This window comes from Protopterus annectens, chromosome 12.part0 (genome assembly GCF_019279795.1).
Source record: "Protopterus annectens isolate FY-2018-M chromosome 12.part0, PAN1.0, whole genome shotgun sequence".
NCBI lineage: Eukaryota > Metazoa > Chordata > Ceratodontiformes > Protopteridae > Protopterus > Protopterus annectens.
In genome coordinates, this window is record NC_056746.1 from 1,332,421,885 (window position 1) to 1,332,441,840 (window position 19,956).

The 19,956-nt window shown below is 36.8% G+C and overlaps 1 protein-coding gene across 4 annotated transcripts in view; it reads left to right on the forward strand.

Annotated features, from left to right (window-relative positions):
* MYT1 (myelin transcription factor 1) overlaps nucleotides 1–19,956 on the forward strand; it is a 410,503-nt gene that overhangs the window by 208,995 nt on the left and 181,552 nt on the right. For all 4 annotated transcript variants that reach the window (XM_044090391.1, XM_044090390.1, XM_044090389.1 and 1 more), the window contains exon 6: nucleotides 15,711–16,493. In XM_044090391.1, the coding sequence (XP_043946326.1) occupies nucleotides 15,711–16,493 (783 nt within the window). The remainder of the gene's footprint in view (nucleotides 1–15,710; nucleotides 16,494–19,956) is intronic.

Consider the following 19,956-nt stretch of genomic DNA (forward strand, 5'->3'; position numbering starts at 1 on the left):
CAATATTACTTACACAGGAGCATTATGATACCACAACAACATTACTTACACAGGGAGCATTACGATACCACAGCAACATTACTTACAGCGGGAGCATTATGATACCACAGCAACATTACTTACAGCGGGAGCATTATGATACCACAGCAACATTACTTACACCGGGAGCATTATGATACCACAGCAACATTACTTACACAGGGAGCATTACAATACCACAACAACATTACTTACACAGGGAGCATTATGATACCACAGCAACATTACTTACACAGGGAGCATTACGATACCACAGCAACATTACTTACACAGGGAGCCTTACGATACCACAGAAACATTACTTACACTTATACTTTATGATTCCACACATCATGAGACAAGTATACATTTTATTTTGTCTTCAAGACTCAGCTTGCTATCTTTTAAATGTTATTTCATACAGTAATCTAATGTTATTCTGGAATAGCCACATAATCATAATTATATGGTGTATGAAATTCTGATGCTGCTTTATCAAAATGATTTGAGTTGTTCCATAATATGTACAATTCTACTAGCCGTGGCATAAAATTAGCATTCTGTAATAATCATCAGAGTTAAATATTTCTGTACAATTTTTCAAACATAACTTTGCTACCTTTATGAATAGCATAAGGTTCTTTTAAGCTTTGAAAATGCACTGATTTACCTTGATATGACTTTGTCTGTAGTAACACTTGCCCTTAATTGTGTACTGCAGACTCTGCTACTCATTTTGTTACCTGAACTACCAATACTTAGTTTTAATCACTGTTCAGTTACCTTCTCATCTGGACTATGTTTTGCATTTTCTGTTATAAATAACTTGTTAAAGTGTTTACAGTTTTTTGGAAAAGTGGATAAGCAGAGGGAATGAATACACTCTAGCACACTCTGCATCCATACATTTGATTAGATACATTATAAGTAACAATATTGAAATACTGATTGATCTCACAAACCTCATCTGAGAAGCAAAACAAAAACATGCTAATTATGAAATATAGGCTCAACAGCATAAGTTAAAATGTGGGTATATGTTATATAACTTAAATAGCAGCAGTTCTTATCTTTATTTCAACAACTATGCCCCACAGTGTAAAAATGACCAGCAAACGTGAAGCTGTATATCACATAACCAGTCTCAATGAGATATGCTATATATTAAATGACCTGCAAATGTGAAGCTCTGTATCACATAACCAGTCTCAATGAGATATGCTATATATTAAATGACCTGCAAACATGAAGCTCTGTATCACATGACCACTCTCAATGAGATATGCTATATATTAAATGACCTGCAAACGTGAAGCTCTGTATCACATAACCAGTCTCAATGAGATATGCTATATATTAAATGACCTGCAAACGTGAAGCTGTATATCACATAACCAGTCTCAATGAGATATGCTATATATTAAATGACCTGCAAACGTGAAGCTCTGTATCACATAACCAGTCTCAATGAGATATGCTAAATATTAAATGACCTGCAAACGTGAAGCTCTGTATCACATAACCAGTCTCAATGAGATATGCTATATATTAAATGACCTGCAAACATGAAGCTCTGTATCACATAACCAGTCTCAATGAGATATGCTACATATTAAATGACCTGCAAACGTGAAGCTGTATATCACATAACCAGTCTCAATGAGATATGCTATATATTAAATTACCTGCAAACATGAAGCTCTGTATCACATAACCAGTCTCAATGATATGCTATATATTAAATGACCTGCAAACGTGAAGCTCTGTATCACATAACCAGTCTCAATGAGATATGCTATATATTAAATGACCTGCAAACGTGAAGCTCTGTATCACATAACCAGTCTCAATGAGATATGCTATATATTAAATGACCTGCAAACGTGAAGCTCTGTATCACATAACCAGTCTCAATGAGATATGCTATATATTAAATGACCTGCAAACATAAAGCTCTGTATCACATAACCAGTCTCAATGAGATATGCTATATATTAAATGACCCGCAAACATGAAGCTGTATATCACATAACCAGTCTCAATGAGATATGCTATATATTAAAATACCTGCAAACGTGAAGCTCTGTATCACATAACCAGTCTCAATGAGATATGCTATATATTAAATTACCTGCAAACGTGAAGTTCTGTATCACATAACCAGTCTCAATGAGATATGCTATATATTAAATGACCTGCAAACGTGAAGCTGTATATCACATAACCAGTCTCAATGAGATATGCTATATATTAAATGACCTGCAAACATGAAGCTCTGTATCACATAACCATCTCAATGAGATATGCTATATATTAAATGACCTGCAAACGTGAAGCTGTATATCACATAACCAGTCTCAATGAGATATGCTATATATTAAAATACCTGCAAACGTGAAGCTCTGTATCACATAACCAGTCTCAATGAGATATCCTACATATTTTTTGATTCTCCTCCTGCTGCTTTCTATACACTGAAGCCCTTTTTTAATCTTTGTACTCATGGCCACCAAGGGGTTAGTATGTTTGCCCTAAGCCAGGGTCCTGCAATGCAGGAGAACATCATGGTATCTGAGGAGGAGATCTGGGCATCCCAGCATAGCATTCTTCTTAGTTGACAAAAGTCTTTTTGTCTAACTGAAGTACCCAGTTTCCGCATCCTGATGCTGGAAGTACAAAGACAGCTCCCCATACAGACATTCTCCACTTTCAATGTCCCCTACACTTCACCATGTAACTTCTCCTCCTGAACTAGAATACCAATCTGTAATCAGACAGAAAAAAATTATACCTACCCCTTGTGGCAAAGACGAACATGAGTACTACCTGATTCTCCCTCCTGTTGCACCTTTCTGATACTGTCCCTTTCACTGATACTAGGACACCATCATCACAGACAAGTCCTCTTCTCCACACCAGAAGGCTGCCTTTTCAGCATGTCCTAAACTGCAGTGCTGTATGTACAGACAACATAACTAAAAACTGTTTTGTTTTGTTTTTTTTAATTAAAATATTTTTATTTAAAAAAAAACATGTTTTACTGTACAGCTAGATGGTTATTTAGTTTGGGGAGTCTAATTCCCCCTGACATCTCAAGCTTTCACTCTAGAAGTCACCTGTAATCAGAAATCTTACATTCAGAAGATAAGATATTATGCCTTGATCAAGTGCACAGACCTCTACAGGGATTTCACTACTTTATTTACATTGATAATTGTCATGAGTGTGCCAATAGGTGGGGGGGGCTTTAAAAATGTGTTTAATTAAATCATTTTTTAAGACAATTGTTTCTGTTAACTAAACTACCTTCAATGTAGCAATTAAAAATTTTGCCACAGCACAGTTATCATGATTTTCATATGCCGCGGTGGTACAGCGGTAGCATTGTCAGCTCACAGCAAGAGGTTCTCCCATTCGATTCTCAGCTTGGCTTGGGAGTGCCTTCTGTGTGGAATTTGCATGTCCATCCCACGGTTGGGTAGTGTTCGAAAGACATGCGTGCGTAAATGGGCGTGCCTTCGTTGAAAGTTGGGCGTTGAGCTGGCACCTCGGCGTTTCGTAAAAAAAATCTACTGCCAATCATTAGCGGACCGGAGTTCCGCTGTGCTGACCCCTTACCAGGAAAAGCCGAAAGACAAACAACAACAACAGTTATCATGATTTTCAAACTGTGAAATTCAGCTTATTGTAAAATGATAAACTTAAAAGCACCCAAAGTGGGTAAATGAAAAATATAAAGTAAAAAGGATGATTAGCTATTAGTTTTACCTAGTTCAAAAATCCATACTTTTCAAACTGGAGTGAATGGATGATTCTGAATTCAGCCTTGGGCAATGTGTCCACCCATCAGCTGTTGTGTCTTTCGGTTTTTCCCGGTTAGGAGTCGCCACAGCGGAGCTCCAGTCCACTAATGACTGGCAGTAGATTTTTACGTGTCGAGTTGCCGGCCCTAATGCACAACCTTCAACAAAGGTACGTCCATTCACGCATGTCTCCACACAAGACGCTCTAAATGAGAATCGAACAGGACAACGTCTTACCGTGAGGCAACAACGCTACCGCAGCACCACCACCGCACCTTGTCCACCCATCAGCTAAAAGCTATAAACTCAACAGTGAAGTAAATTCTGTACCTAAGAATAAAGTTTTTTCTCCTTATGGCATGTTCAATGTAACGGCCAAGTTCAGCAGGCTGTATCTAAAACTGGTTCCTTAAGGCAAAGTGCCAGTTCGGTCTGATAATGAGTAAAAAGTGATTTCAAAATAATCATGGTTATACATGAATCGGTTCATAATTCAGATACTTTTTGGTATGGATAAGAAATGTCAGACTGGTTGATTTAACCTTCTCATACTATATAGACATACTGGTTAAGGGCAATTATTTTATTATGAATGCAAAACATATAAAAAAATTCTAAACCAACAAACTCCCAGTTGAAGACAAGGTGTTTGGGAAGTAAAATGTGTACTTTTGATAAATATGTGTAGAGACATCAAGATGGGGTAATGCCTGCTGGTTGTCCGATTCTATCTGTAATTACACAGCTGCACACATATTGACAAACCAGGTCTGGATGGAGAGATAATAAAATCAGAAAGAAAAGCATAGTATTGTTGAAAATGAATTCATCCTCAAGTCTTGGTGAGTACCTTCATGGGGTGGACCCTGTTTTTACAAAATCACACCACAACGACAATGATATATAGACTGTATTTTATATAGCATATATCATGGACAGAAATAGATTACAAATAAAAAAGTCAGCTGAGTGCACAAGTCCCAGAATAAAAAAGTGCCCAATCCTGGCAGGTGCACTGGTGCCAGGACTGGAAAAAAGACACAGAAACATTCCTACAATGGGGCCAGGCCAGGCTCAGGGGGAGCATACCCCCTGTTGTAGAGGGAAATAGTACTCCACAAAAATCACAAAAACTGACAAGCCAACAAACAGCCATAAAGATGATAGAGTGGACTATTGAGGATAAGAATATGTATTGTAACTATTATGCAAGGAGCCCAGAATTTCCAGATAGAAGATATTCAAAAAGATTAAAAGAGAAATTAGAGGAAAGAGAAATACTTGCACAAGAAAAATTGTCAAAAGCTTCAAATGCAAATTTGTATTCATTAATACAACAGATTCATGAAAAAGTATGTAGAACAAGAAACCTTGGGCTGTTTGGAAAAGAAGCGACAGAGGAAGTCTGAAAATATAAAGAATAAAACAGAGATTTTTGAAAAGTACAAAAAGGAAACAGTGACATGGAAAAGAAAGAGAGCTCTAATATGGTGTAATATTTATGCAAAGGGGAATGCCAGACTAATCAATACAAAAAAAGCAACTCCAAAGATGTTTGAGGAAAAATACAAGCAGAGGCACCCAGATATGGAAAATTTCACAATACAAAAAATAAGACCACAAAGGGGATCATAAAAAAGAAGATTAGTACAGTAGATGTTAAAAAATAAAAGCTGAAGTTATGGAATATCTGCAAAGTGAAGGATTTAGTGTGGAAAGTCTAACACAGGTTACATCACAGCATAATGGAACAATGAGTCCCCAAAGTAAGGAGAAGCAGGTGGAGTGGGAGACATCTGAAGAAGAAATGGTACTTACGTATTATCGCAACCACGTACTTTCCGATTGAAACTACAAGGCATACCATTAGGCGAATTAACTGTCAGAGTTCTGCAAATGTTAAGTATCCCGTAGGAAAGATATGGTCATGTCCCACATTACAAAATAAAATCTGCGTGCTGTAAACAGCAACTGACACCAGCAGAATTAAAAAAAAAATTGGTTTATAATTGTTAAGTCTGGTAAGGTCTCCTTAAGCTGCTGTAAAACATGCACAAACCTGTGACAATAACAGGAGTTCCTTTTGCGTGTGTTTCCTGAAGGCTACGAACTCTGACATTGTAAAATGTTATTTACTGACTTCACTGTAGAGTACTTTATCAGAAATCCCCCACTGTTTACTGCCCTGTTGGCATGTCTGTTAACTGTTTATGCCTTTAAAAGCCGACAACAATGTTGATATTTTCCTGTAAGTGCAACTACATGAAGCACATAAAGCCCCACGCAGTAACAAAATTATAATTGTCTCATCAATCAAACCCTGAAATTATGTGCTAGTGACATGGATGGTAACGTTATCCTCTCCAAATTTGTGGTCCATCCATTTGTCGAGCAGAAAAATAAGGTGAGTATGATCTCGGAACCGATCGCTTGGAAAAGAGCCACCTGTCCTGCTCGGAATGTGGTTGCATTAGACGGAATGTGGTTACGATAATACGTAAGTACCGAAGAAATATAGAGACATGGAAGAGAAAAAGAGATTTAATATAGTGCAATATTAATGCAAATGAGAAAGTAAAACTAATCAGTACAAAAAACCACCAAAGATATTGGAAGAGAAATAAAGGCAAAGGCATCTGGATATGGAAAATTTTATAATACAAACAATAAGAACACAAAGAGGAAAAGTAGAAAAGAGATTTAGTATTGGAGAAGTTAAAGAAATAGAAACTGAAGTTATAAATTACCTGTGTAGTGAAGGATTTAGTGCAGAAAATCCAACTCTGGTAATGTCACAGCATGATAGAACACTGAGTCTCCAAATTAAGGAGAAACAGGTGGAGCGGGAAACATCTGATCAGTTGTCACATGGAAATCCTTTGGAGCCTTCAATAGGAAGCCAGTATAAAAGTTGAATTAGAGTTACTGCACAGCAAGGGAAGGAACAGGAAATGGTGGCAACTCTGACACAATGTTGTGGAGTGATAGGCCAGTGAATTTCCATATGAAAGAGCAGCAGATGACACAGGATGCAGCTGAAGAGAATGTCACAGGAAGATGTTCTGGAACTTTCTATAGAATGCCCGCACGGAATGGAGAATAAAGAATGGGCCCTCAGTTTAGAAGAGAATGATCTAAGAGAAGATACTTGATTTAATAGAGATGGACAGACATATTAAGATCAATGAAAGAAATGGACTGCAGAAGGTCAATAAAACCCAAAAAGTTAGAAGTTTGATAAAACAAATGAACATAGTAATTAGAATTGTTCATAGAGATTCATGCAATATAACAGAAGTAAATAGGATATATTAATGTGCAGCTAAATTAATAACAGATACCACAAAAACACAGGGCAGTAAGGGGAGAAATTCAATGCCATCATGAAAGTACTGAATAGAGAAAACTATAACACAATTAAGACAGGAAATGTCACTGTTAGAAGAGTATAGAAGAGGGAACAGATCAACAAAAATACTTGGAAAGATAGACGTGATGAAAGCAATGCACAGTATTAGGACAGACCAGGATATATTGTGCACTATCGCAAATAAAAGAATAAAAATATCATCCCAGGCAGAAAGCCTTAGAAGATGCGCAGATAAATATAAAGGAAAAGTATAAAATAAATTCATTGATGATCCAAAAAAGTTTTATAGTGAACTGGGAAACAAAACAAAAGGAACTGAAGCACCACCAAAAAGAAAGAAAGAATTTCATACACATTTTTTGGAGAAATATCTATGACGATCCTGTGGAATATGACAAAGATGCTGAATAGATAGAAGAAATAAAAGAAACAGTAAGAAGTTCAAATGTACAGGATATGAAATGGGTTGAAGTAACGGCCAGAGAAATTGAAACAAAATTAAGAAAAGCTCCTAACTGTAAAACCCCAAGCCCAGATGCACTACCTAATTTCTGGCTACAAGTATTAACTGCATTACATGAAAGATTTAGCCATGAGTAAGAACAATTTATGCACACACCCTGAGCACACACCAGCTTGGTTAACAACAGAAAAAAATACTATTTCTTAAGAGTGAACTGCAAACCATCCTAAAAACTATAGACCAATAATGTGCCTTCCTACAATGTATAAACTATACACTGGAATTAATGTAATTTAGAAGAAAACTCAATCATGGTAAAAGAATAAACAGGCAATTTTATTTATTTATTTATTTATTTACATTTGCTGACTGGGAGAGTCCAACTGGACGCAGGTCCATTTTCAGTCACATAGAACAAAGGATCATTTGTTGCTAAATAAAGTCATAATGGAGAACTGTAAAAAGGGGAAGAATCTACGTGTGGCATGCATAGACCACTACAAAATAGTATTTGACAACAGCCTACATTCATGGATAAAGGAGTACTTACAGATGCATAAGATACACCCTACAATGAACAATTGCATTACACTGACTATGAAACAGTGGCAATCCACTTTGCAGCTAAGCCATGCTAAAAAGTCAAAGGGGATATTCCAGAGTGACTCTGCCACCACTGCTCTTTTATCATGTCCTTAAGCCATTAAGCTGTCTACATAATAAATTAGGTCATGGTTACAACTTGGCTCCCAGAGAACAGCAAAGTATAAAGATGCCTCATCTTCTTTTTGTGGATGATTTAAAATTGTATAGCTCATCAGATGAGGAGTTGAAACCACAGCTGGAAGTGGTCAAATCTTTTTCAAATGATATAAGACTATCATTAGGGCTTGATAAATGTGTAAAGGCAACATTTGAAGCAGAAAAGCTGCAGCACCAGGAAAATATCAATCTGGGACAAGAATGTGATATAAAGAACTTCAGCAGGAGGAATTGTAGAAATAGGTGGCAAATGATGAAGGATCAACAATAAAACATGAACAAATGGCAACAAAACTCAGTAAAGAAGATTTTAGAAGACAAACTAATACTGAAAATAGCTCTGACATCTAGAAACAAAGTCCAAGCTGTAAACCAATTTGCTGTTCCTGTTCTAACCTACTGTTTTGGGGTGAATAACTAGCCCCAAAAGATACTGGATCAGTTGGACAGAAAAAGAAGAGAAATGCATCATGCTTATCAAATTATATATAAAAATCAGTCTATATCAAGATTATATATCATCATTCTAGGACCTCCACAAAATTGATTACATGTATGGATTTGCAATCAGAGGACTGCATACATATCTACTGACCTCACAAGATCATGAGGTGATAGAGATTGATCACCTCAATTCACCTCAAAAATCTCCTCAGAACCACAAGGCGACAAGAGACTTACTGAAACCATGTATAAATAGAACGTGTGGAGGGACAGATTCATCACCCAGAGACTCCCTTATGCTGTGGAACAAAATCCCGGTACATGTGAGGCCGACCTTCTTCTGGTCTTGTTCAAGAGGAAGAATGGATGGGAATGGAGGAGGGAGATTATACCCCAGGGATTACTTCAGTCAGCCTGCTTGACAGCACAGCAAAATGATAGCATAGGTTTTTTTTAAAACTAAAGGGTGGCGGCGACCACATAACTATGGGCTAGGCTTAATGCCCCCCTTGGGCAGATAGCCTAGTATGAACCTATGAACCTATGAACCTAAGATCCAAATATAGAGAACGTTTTAAAACTTGAGGAGAACAAGTCTAAGATGACTTCCCTACTTAGTTTAGCAGAAGCAAACTGGTGTCAAGTGGGGATGGAAATCAAACCAGAAGGCAGAAAAAGAATATAAGGTGAAGAATCAGATGAGATGGCAAGAAATGTGGAAAATGCATAAATATAGCTGCAGCTTCAGAAAACTCCTGGAACAACCTCATGTTGATCAGAATATGATACAAGAATGGTTAAGCAGAGGTGAACTTAAACCAAACGATGAAAGGTTAATATTGGTGGCCCAGGGTAGTGGACGATGAACACCTTGGTTTACAGAGTCCATTGAACATGCTGGAGAAACAGACAAATGCAGGTTTTGTAAAACAGAATTGGAAACAGTAGCACATCTTGTTGCTGGGTGTGATATTCTAATGGCAGGAGGACTGTATTCTGAAAGGCATAATGTGGCAAGACTGTTGTATTGGAGATTATGCAAACATTACAATACAGAAATAGCTGAAAAGCATTGTAAACATTAGCCACAAAACATTGTAGAGAATGATGAAGTGTATATCACGTGGGATCACCCATTATCAGCAGTTCAAAAATAGATATGAGAAAACCACATATAATAGTCCATGAAAAGAAGACAAAAGTAGCATTGATCATTGAAACTTTTATACCCACTGACTATATTGTCTTTCATACAGAGAGGCACAAAGTCATAAAATGCCAGAATTTGCAGGCAGAAATGAGGACAATGTGGAAGAAGGATACCCAGACATTTCCAATAGTAGTAGGAGCAACAGATCTTGTAAATAAAAATTTACAGTCGTACTTAGATATGCTACTGATACAAGTAGCTCCATATGAATTGCAGAAGGACTTGATTCTGGGCACATTGTGGGTGCTGCAAAGAGCAGTTTTGGCTAACATTAAAGATTGAAACAATGTTAATTTCATGAACTTTAATCATACTTTGACTTAGGAATGGGGTTCAATCCAGTCATGGTACAGAAACCCAAAAGAATTGAAGAAATTAAACCAAGGGAACAAACCACTGGTTATCTGACACTATATGATTACACCGCTGCATACATATTGACAAACTACCAATTGTATAACTCTGTCTGTGATTACATTGCTGCGCACATATTGACAATCCACAGGTTGTCACTACATATGGTTACATTGTAACACACATATTGACAATCCACAGATGGTCTGACACTATGTGTGGTTACACTGCTGCACACATACTGACAATCCACAGGTTGTTTGACACTATCTGTAGTTCTATTGCTGCACACATATTGGCAATCCACAGGTTGTTTGACACTATCTGTAGTTACATTGTTGCACACATACTGACAATCCACAGGTTGTTGAAAGTATTTGTGGTTACATTGTTACACACCTATTGACAATCCACAGGTTGTCACTATCTCTGGTTACATTGTAACATACATATTGACCCTCCACAGGTTGTTTGACACTATCTGTGGTTACATTGTAACACACATATTGCCAGTCCATAGGTTGTTTGACACTATCTGTGGTTACACTGTAACACACATATTGACACTCCACAGGTTGACACTATCTGTGGTTACATTGTAACACACATATTGACACTCCACAGGTTGTCTGACACTATCAGTGATTACAATGTAACACACATACTGACACTCCACAGGTTGTTTGACACTATCTGTGGTTACATTGTAACACACATATTGACACGTGACAGGTTGTTTGACACTATCTGTAGTTGCATTGCTGCACACATTGACAATCCATAGGTTGTTTGAAAGTATATGTGGTCACATTGTTACACACATATTGACAATCCACAGGTTGTCACTATCTGTGGTTACATGGGTACACACATAGTGACAATCCACAGGTTGTCTCTATCTATGGTTACATTGTTACACACATATTGACAATCCACAGGTTGTCACTATCTGTGGTTACATTGTAACACACATATTGACACTCCACAGGTTGTCTGACACTATCAGTGGTTACAATGTAACACACATATTGACACTCCACAGGTTGTCTGACACTATCTGTGGTTACATTGTAACACACATATTGACACTTGACAGGTTGTTTGACACTATCTGTACTTACATTGCTGCACACATTGACAATCCACAGGTTGTTTGAAAGTATCTGTGGTTACATTGTTATACACATATTGACAATCCACAGATTGTCACTATATGTGGTTACATGGGTACACACATAGTGACAATCCACAGGTTGTCTCTATCTATGGTTACATTGTTACACACATATTGACAATCCACAGGTTGTCACTATCTGTGGTTACATTGTAACACACATATTGACACTCCACATGTTGTCTGACACTATCAGTGGTTACAATGTAACACACATATCGACACTCCACATGTTGTCTGACACTATCAGTGGTTACAATGTAACACACATATCGACACTCCACAGGTTGTTTGACACTATCTGTGGTTACATTGTAACTCACTCGACAGGTTGTTAGACACTATCTGTGGTTACATTGTAACACACATATTGACACTTGACAGGTTGTTAGACACTATCTGTGGTTACATTGTAACACACATATTGACACTCGACAGGTTGTTAGACACTATCTGTGGTTACATTGTAACACACATATTGACACTCGACAGGTTGTTAGACACTATCTGTGGTTACATTGCTGCACACATATTGACACTCGACAGGTTGTTAGACACTATCTGTGGTTACAATGTAACACACATATTGACACTCCACATGTTGTCTGATACTATCAGTGGTTACAATGTAACACACATATCGACACTCCACAGGTTGTTTGACACTATCTGTGGTTACATTGTAACACGCATATTGACACTCGACAGGTTGTTAGACACTATCTGTGGTTACTTTGCTGCACACATACTGACTAACTATGTTTACCACCACAGTACATACGTGGCTGCCACCATCCTTTCACCTAAACAGCAAGACTCTAAATGTAAAGAAATGAATGAATCTAATGCCACTTCTAGTATCGGTAGCATTGTAGAACATATTCATTGCAATAAAATTCACTAAATGATTCAATTATGAATAAAAACCAAAAGGGCCCTGGGCCCTGCTATGTAGTATATGCAGCTTCATTTCTACACCCCCTAAATTTAAATACAATGCTACTCACTTCTTCAAACAAATCAAGTATCCATTTTTTCTGTTGTGCACATACCCCAGATGGGGATACTTTATACTGAACTGTCATCCTAAGATCTCTATGTTTGTAGAGTGAAAGTTTGATCAAACTGACGCTTACTCGCTGGGCCTCGTCTCCCCTGCCTGGCTTTCTGTCACCTATAGTCTCCTTTATCTTTACATTACAAAGGTGACTGGCTGGATGGAAATTATAGGCTCAACACAGCCTCCCTTTCCCATATTGCATTTTGCTCTCATCTTACTTACAGTCTCTGCTTCCAGCAGGTGGACAGAGATAACCACACTGGCATTAGTTCATGTTTTCTTTCATCCTCCTGTCAGAGAGTCATTTTTTCTACTTCTTTTTGCTGTCTTTGATTTTATGATGCTGAAATGCAGTATTTCCCAGGCCTCAATGAATTACTAACATCTTCCCACTATACTTAATTGTCAAAATAAATGCATCACAAGTACTTGACAGACAAAAAGAAAGACACAAATAACCACAGGCATGAATCGTAAGCAAACTGGGGAACAGCAGCAATAAACAGCCATTAAATGTCTTAATGTTAAAAATAAACTATTACAATTGTTATTTAACACATTTAAGCAGGCAGACCCAGTAGATATGAACAATTATTTTTCATGTTGTTAGATATTCTTATTAAAGCTTAACATCTTAACTTGTTCAAATGCTTTAAAGAACACCTACATCTAAACACAGCATTTCCTCGTTGCAGAGTGCGTTTCCTGCTACAAAATCGTTTATACACCAACACTTAGAAATAATTGTTCCTCTCTTTCCCTGGTACATTTATGCCATTTAGATTCTGCACTGTGTGACATCTTAAATGTGGAGAAAACCTTATGATATTTTATTCAGAAGTTTATTACCATGTGTATCTTGCATCACATTATCCACACAATTTATTTATTTGGTACAGAAAAATCACAAAATGCAGGCTGGTTGTGTCATACCTCTCAGCATCTTAGAGCAAGAAATCTGGACAAAGCCATAAGTAAATGTGGGATAAAGCCATAAAAATAAGGACATTTTTTTAAATATTGTTCATACAAACTAAGAAAGTTGATTGAATAACAGGTTTTTACATTAACATGAATTTTCTGAATGGTGTGAAGTCTGAAACTCAAACGTCTGTCATTATTTTCTAACTTCAGTCATTAATGATTTGCCACTAATTTGACAGAAAACCACAATTTTAGGAAAAATGGACCAAAAATATGAGCCAAAAATATGGCCATTGTGTGAAATTGTGTACAGCCCAGAGGTCTGGTCTGTGTATCCTTTTCTGGTTACCCTTTTACTTGGTGTATATACCTGCTGAGTCTCGGGGGAGTCTTAGCTGTTTTACTGTATGCCGTCATTCTCAGCTGCTGAGACTATAAACCCACTGTGTCACTGGGGGCTCACAGCTCTTTTACTTATAATGTTAGACATCTGCTGAGGCTGCTATGTCAAGAAAGCTGCTACCAGTAAGGCAAAGAAAACCTGAATTATAATTATTCCCAGCAGCTACCAGGTTCTTAGCTGTACATAAATCTAATATAGTCAATATTTTATAACTGAGAAAGAAGGGGCTCTTCACAGCATAAAAAAGATGACAATGAATTAAAAAAAGACAGAACCTGACTGGGAAATCATTTCTTAGATTTTATCCAGATATTCTGAAAGGAAGCACTACTGCTAGGTGTTGACATTCTAAGTGAATGGAAGGAAGGTCCTGCAGGAGATGGATGGTCATTATTACCTCATCTTTGCAGAAAGCAATGTGTGTTAATGGAAATAAAAAGCGTAGCCTAAAAAGCAATATGTATTTTTCTGAATTTACACTGACATTACTGTGTCACTGGCTTCTTAGATGTCTCTGGAAGAAGCGTCAGTGTTAATTTTCACCAAATTACTCTGATTTGTGCTAATTACAAGCTGCTAAAATCCTTTCATGGTACAAATAATTCCATACAAGCTAAATGAGTAGCAGGGTTGCTTAGTCCTTTAACAATGTAAAGAAATTCCTTTACACTTTTACATACATGTTGTCAGTCTCACCTGTACCTTTTCCTATTAATCTGTGACTGACAGATGTCACTATGAAAAAGCAAACAAAACCTAACTGAACTATTTCAAATTTCCTTAATTTTCTGCAGTTATGAATACTTAAATGTTACTGTTTTCCACTATAGCTATGTAGTATTGCAGTATAACATATCCATGCTGTTCATATGATGATTTCTCTTAACTACTTACTATTTGGAAAAAAATGTTTCATTCATTTGTTATGTGCATTGTATAGCATGTCTGCTGAACAGCACATGGCATTAGGATGTAAAATCATTGGCAGTGACTAACAATTGTCTAGCCTACACCATTACACCATGCAGACTGAGACAAATCTCTTTCTAGAGCAATGATGCATACGAATAAGAAAAATTGAAGCATCCATGATCTGTGACCGGGAAACCCAGAACCTGAAAAAAAAAGAAAGGTACTGAAAGGTTTCTGGACATCAAAATACATCTAGGTGATATTATACACATAACAAATAACATTTAGTGGGTGTAGTTGTCATTTTAGTGTTTTTTAATATTAATCACACTAAATGCAAATGGAAGTTATAGGAATTTTTCCCAGGTCCATGTGACAACTCATTTGTTAGTCAGTACCCTAGAGTCATGAAACAACCTTGCAGGGAAGAAGGGAACATAATAAGGGTGTTCAAATAAAAATGCACTCATGTCTAAATTTTTTTTTAATAAAGACAGGCTGATAGGATAGTTGAGGTTGTCCGTGCATTTGATGACAGTCTGTGCTTCCATGCTGTATAATGTATGTGTGTCGGAGATGTGGTAGAGTCAGGATCGGACTTTAGTTGGGAAGCTGGAAGAATTGTATGGCCAATTTGTTTGGATCAAGGCATGGCTCTCCAACTAGTAAGAAGCAGAAGGCAAACATTTTCAAAATGTCAGAAATGGATCAGTGCCAGTACCAGACACATTGCTGCAATACTTCATACCACAAGACATCATACACAGTCATTGTCTAACCTTTTTTGTAAAGCATTGTCTTTATATGTTGCAGAGAGAAGCCCAGAAACATCAGACCAAGAACACTGCCAGGAAGATGTAAACACAAGTATCACAAGCACAGCAAAAGCTGACTATAGTACTTATCAGGAAATGGTGGCCAGCTCTCTACTTAACCTTGGTCAGATAGCCAAGGAAGCACTCAGAACTGAAGGGAAACTGCAGGGACAAGATGCACGAATTGCTGAAACTCTAAGTAACCCAATGCGTTGTGTACATAAGAGCCAATCAGGTGATGATGATGATGATGATGATGATGATGACGAACATGAATTAGAGATAGATGAGGATCAACCAACTGTAGGAATAGCAGAGGAACTAGAAATATCAACAACAACAGCAAGTGATTCTTGTCAGCTGACCAGCAGGGGCCCCCTGGAGCCTGACTACATACAAAGGACCACAGATGAGGCCAGTGCTGATACTAGCTGCACTAAGTCAACTTGTGTTTCTCAGGAACTAGAGGACAAGTCTTTTTATGAAGTGCAATACAGTCCCAAGCAGGAGTACTCAGTGATCGTGGAAGTTAGGTCTGATGATGACAAAGACGAAGACAGCCATTCACAAAAATCTGCAGTAACAGATGAGTCTGAAATGTATGACATGATGACCAGAGGAAACCTGGGCCTGTTGGAACAAGCCATCGCTCTGAAAGCAGAACAAGTGAAAACTGGGCGGGAAACTGCAAGACTGCCAGGAGAAGCAATGCGCCACTTCCATACAGACGAGAGGTCTGCAAAGAGTATGGATGCCATGAAGAAGAATTACTTCAATAAAGGTATGTCTCAAGCAGTTCCAAAGTACAAACAGAATGCTGAAATGGTGCTTAATATCCTAGAAGTACATGCTTGAACTTAAGGGTGTGACTCTGAGGTACATGACTAGTTCTGAACACCTTTTTTTATCGATTAATTGATTGATTGACTTTTACAGCAATAATATAGCAGCCTATCTTCAGGCATGATATGGGATCTTTGGTTTAGTTCCATGACTTGCTCCAGGTCACACAGGGAAATTAAATCAAATCACACTGTGCAAAATGAAGCAGAGAAACAGTTGTCAGCCTTAATGCTCAGTGACAGACCCCAGTTTTCAAAGCACAGAAACAGTTGTCAGCCTTAATGCTCAGTGATAGACCCCAGTTGTCATGCTAAGTGACACCAGTGATAAACAAATGACTTTCAAAAAGATACTTCCTACATTCTTCATAGGGAAGTAGCCCACATAATACTGTCAGTATATTATTATGTACCGCTGCTTAGTTATGGTGCTTTGCTGCCACTGTGAAATGTTTGCTCTGCCCAAATGTATTACCTCTGTTTTTCTAGGTATCTCAAAATGTAACTAACATTTGAAGAACAGAAAGGGAAAAATACCTCAGCACAGAATAGTTTAATATAAACAAGTGCAATGTATAACCAATTTTATTTTCTGAAGTTAAGTTGCCTTTTATTATTAAGTACAAGTTTAAAAACTGTTAACCTTTTATTGCTGGGCAACATACCTGTGAATCCAAAGAGTCAAATGTCACCTCAGGCCAAAAGAAACTAATAAACTCAAATACATAGTCCATAAACTGTACCTGTAAAACTCTATTCCACTGTTTAAGGAAAAGTATTGCCTCATCAGTATTCAGATCACAACTAATGTTTTTCAAGGCTGTACTTAATTCAGTTTCATTATACATCGCATTTCATTAGGAAAACCTTCAATTTGATTTTATGCTTTTGCAGTATTTGTTTATTTTTAATTAAGTATTGATTTACTTTTCTTTATACTTATTTTAAATGTTTTAGTCTGTAATAGCACTTGCAGTGTCAGGAAGGCACCATATAAATAAATGTAGATTTACTGATATCTTTGGTTCATAATATTAGTACAGAAATAAATCACATAAAAACTTAAAAAGTTAATACAAGTTATAATCCACTGGTATATACTTGAGACTCTGAATGTGTCTTTAACAATGACAAAAAGTATACTCACAAAATGTACCTTAAAAATTTTACTCAGTGACATGGGATTAAAAATAAATCAGTGTCCTGAAGCTTGCCAATAATCCTATGCAAACTGCAAGGTGCCGCTGAAACAAATTAAGCAACAGGTAAATATGTTTTTGTGGCACAACATGAGTATATTTTTTTTCATTTGCTATTACCTCTTCCATTACTAGAACATCCTGGAAATTCATGTGAAAGAAAATGTGAAGGTTTATCCTCCTCTCTACAAAACCTCCTGAAAACGAGTTAAAACGTCTAGGAAAGGACAGGCACACAGAACGCATGACTGCCTTGCTTACAATGCAGAATCTTTATTGTTTCTTCTTAGTAAAACTAAATAAATAAACACACAAATTTAGTTTTAAGGAATTTTTACACATTATATTTCTTTCAAGTGCTCCACACATTAAATATTCCAAGAACAAACATTAAAATGAGTGATGCTGACTTTTCATCGTTGGCTGGGGTGTTATTTCTGTTCTACAAGTTCAGGGAAGTCTTTAGCTGAGTATGTGACCAGAAAGGAAAAGTTTGTGAATCAGAATTAAATGCAGGGTGGAGTAACCCCAACAAACAGACAAACATAATCTAAGTAATTAAGTTACTAAGTGCAGTCCTATACAGCAGTGCATAATGTTACATGCCAAACTTGACTTAAAACTCTGGGTATTGTTTACTTATTTAGAAATCTGAAAATTGTTAATTAACTTGCCTTTGCTATTTCATTCAATACCAAATATACAATATTCGCATCTGTCTGTATTTATTTTAGGTAAATCATACTTGTCAGGGTCCTTACCCTTTGTCACTGTTTATGACTTTATCATTTCTATTTGTTCAGCTCCTGTGTTGCAGATGAAATTGGTCATTTCAGACAGTTATCTTACCTGAGTATCAAAAATATGAATGAATGTTGAATACTGAATGAATAAAGTAAATAAGCTTGGATATCTAACAACCTTTAACAGATACCTTTTTGTTGAAGAGAATAAAACAACTGCTGTAAATTATAAACAAATCAAATAGATGGCTGTAATTTCTACCTTCATCAGACCATAGCTCTGCACTGAAAGAGCAAACAACAGGCAGTAAGTTAAAACAAAACACAAGAAAATAAAAACAATACTGTTTTACACAGTCTGTGTTCCTTGTAGGAATAGGTATCTAGACCTTCTCATCAAGCCATTTTTCCAGGCCTGCAAGATACTGTTGACTGTTCTCATGCAGAGAAAATACAGCCAACACAAATATTACTAGAATTCAACAAGGTTTGCTAGCTTTGGTTTCTTGCCTGCAACATTTTAAGTTAAAGAATGTGCTGTTAAACTGTTATAAAATATTGTAACTAATCTAACTGTTTGTTGATAGCATATAAGTAGATTAATATGTATAAAATAGGTATCACTGAAAGTGTACATGAAATAAAAAACGTGTAACAGACATATGGATTCTGTACTGGATCATTTTTCAGTTGCATATTTTACCAACTGAAGAAACTGCAATCTAAATTTAAACATGGTAAATCTACATCTTAAATTGTTATCAAATCATGTGCTAATCTCTTCCTGGACTACACTCCATCTGCAGTATGTTTTGGGCTGTATCTGTCAGCCCTTGCTGGAGATCCCAGTCAGTTAAAGAGCCATGCCTGAGTTTTACGTTCATCAGTAAACACTGATACTGATCAATATCCATGCAAACAGGGCTGCAAGACTGACAAGCACTTTTTGTAGGAGACTGAAAGGTCATCATCCTCCTCTAAAGATACTGGCCTGGCAAACATATTCTGAGTTTGAGTGTGTTACACCAGTGCTATCCTCAGGAATAGAGTGGACCATGGTTATTTTGTTATTTATTTATTTACTAATGTGGTAACTAGACTGGTTTACAAGTATGACATCATATTTGATAAAACAATCTTCTATGTTAGTTATAATGTTGACATTAAACTGGGAAACATCATTACTAACATCAGTGGTGCATAACATCTACAATGCATAACTGATGAGCTAAGCTCAAGCTTGTTCACACAGCCATAAAAAAAAAAAAAAAAAAAAAATATATATATATATATATATATATATATATAAATATGTGCCTTTTGGGAAACGAAACGTAAATGCAATCATTTTCATATTTTGGTAGTAAGCAGAGAAATCAGCCACATTTAAAAGCCTTTCAGTTGTAACTATCCATTCCATTTCCTTCAAATCATGTTACAATGTGACAATATTAGGCAAG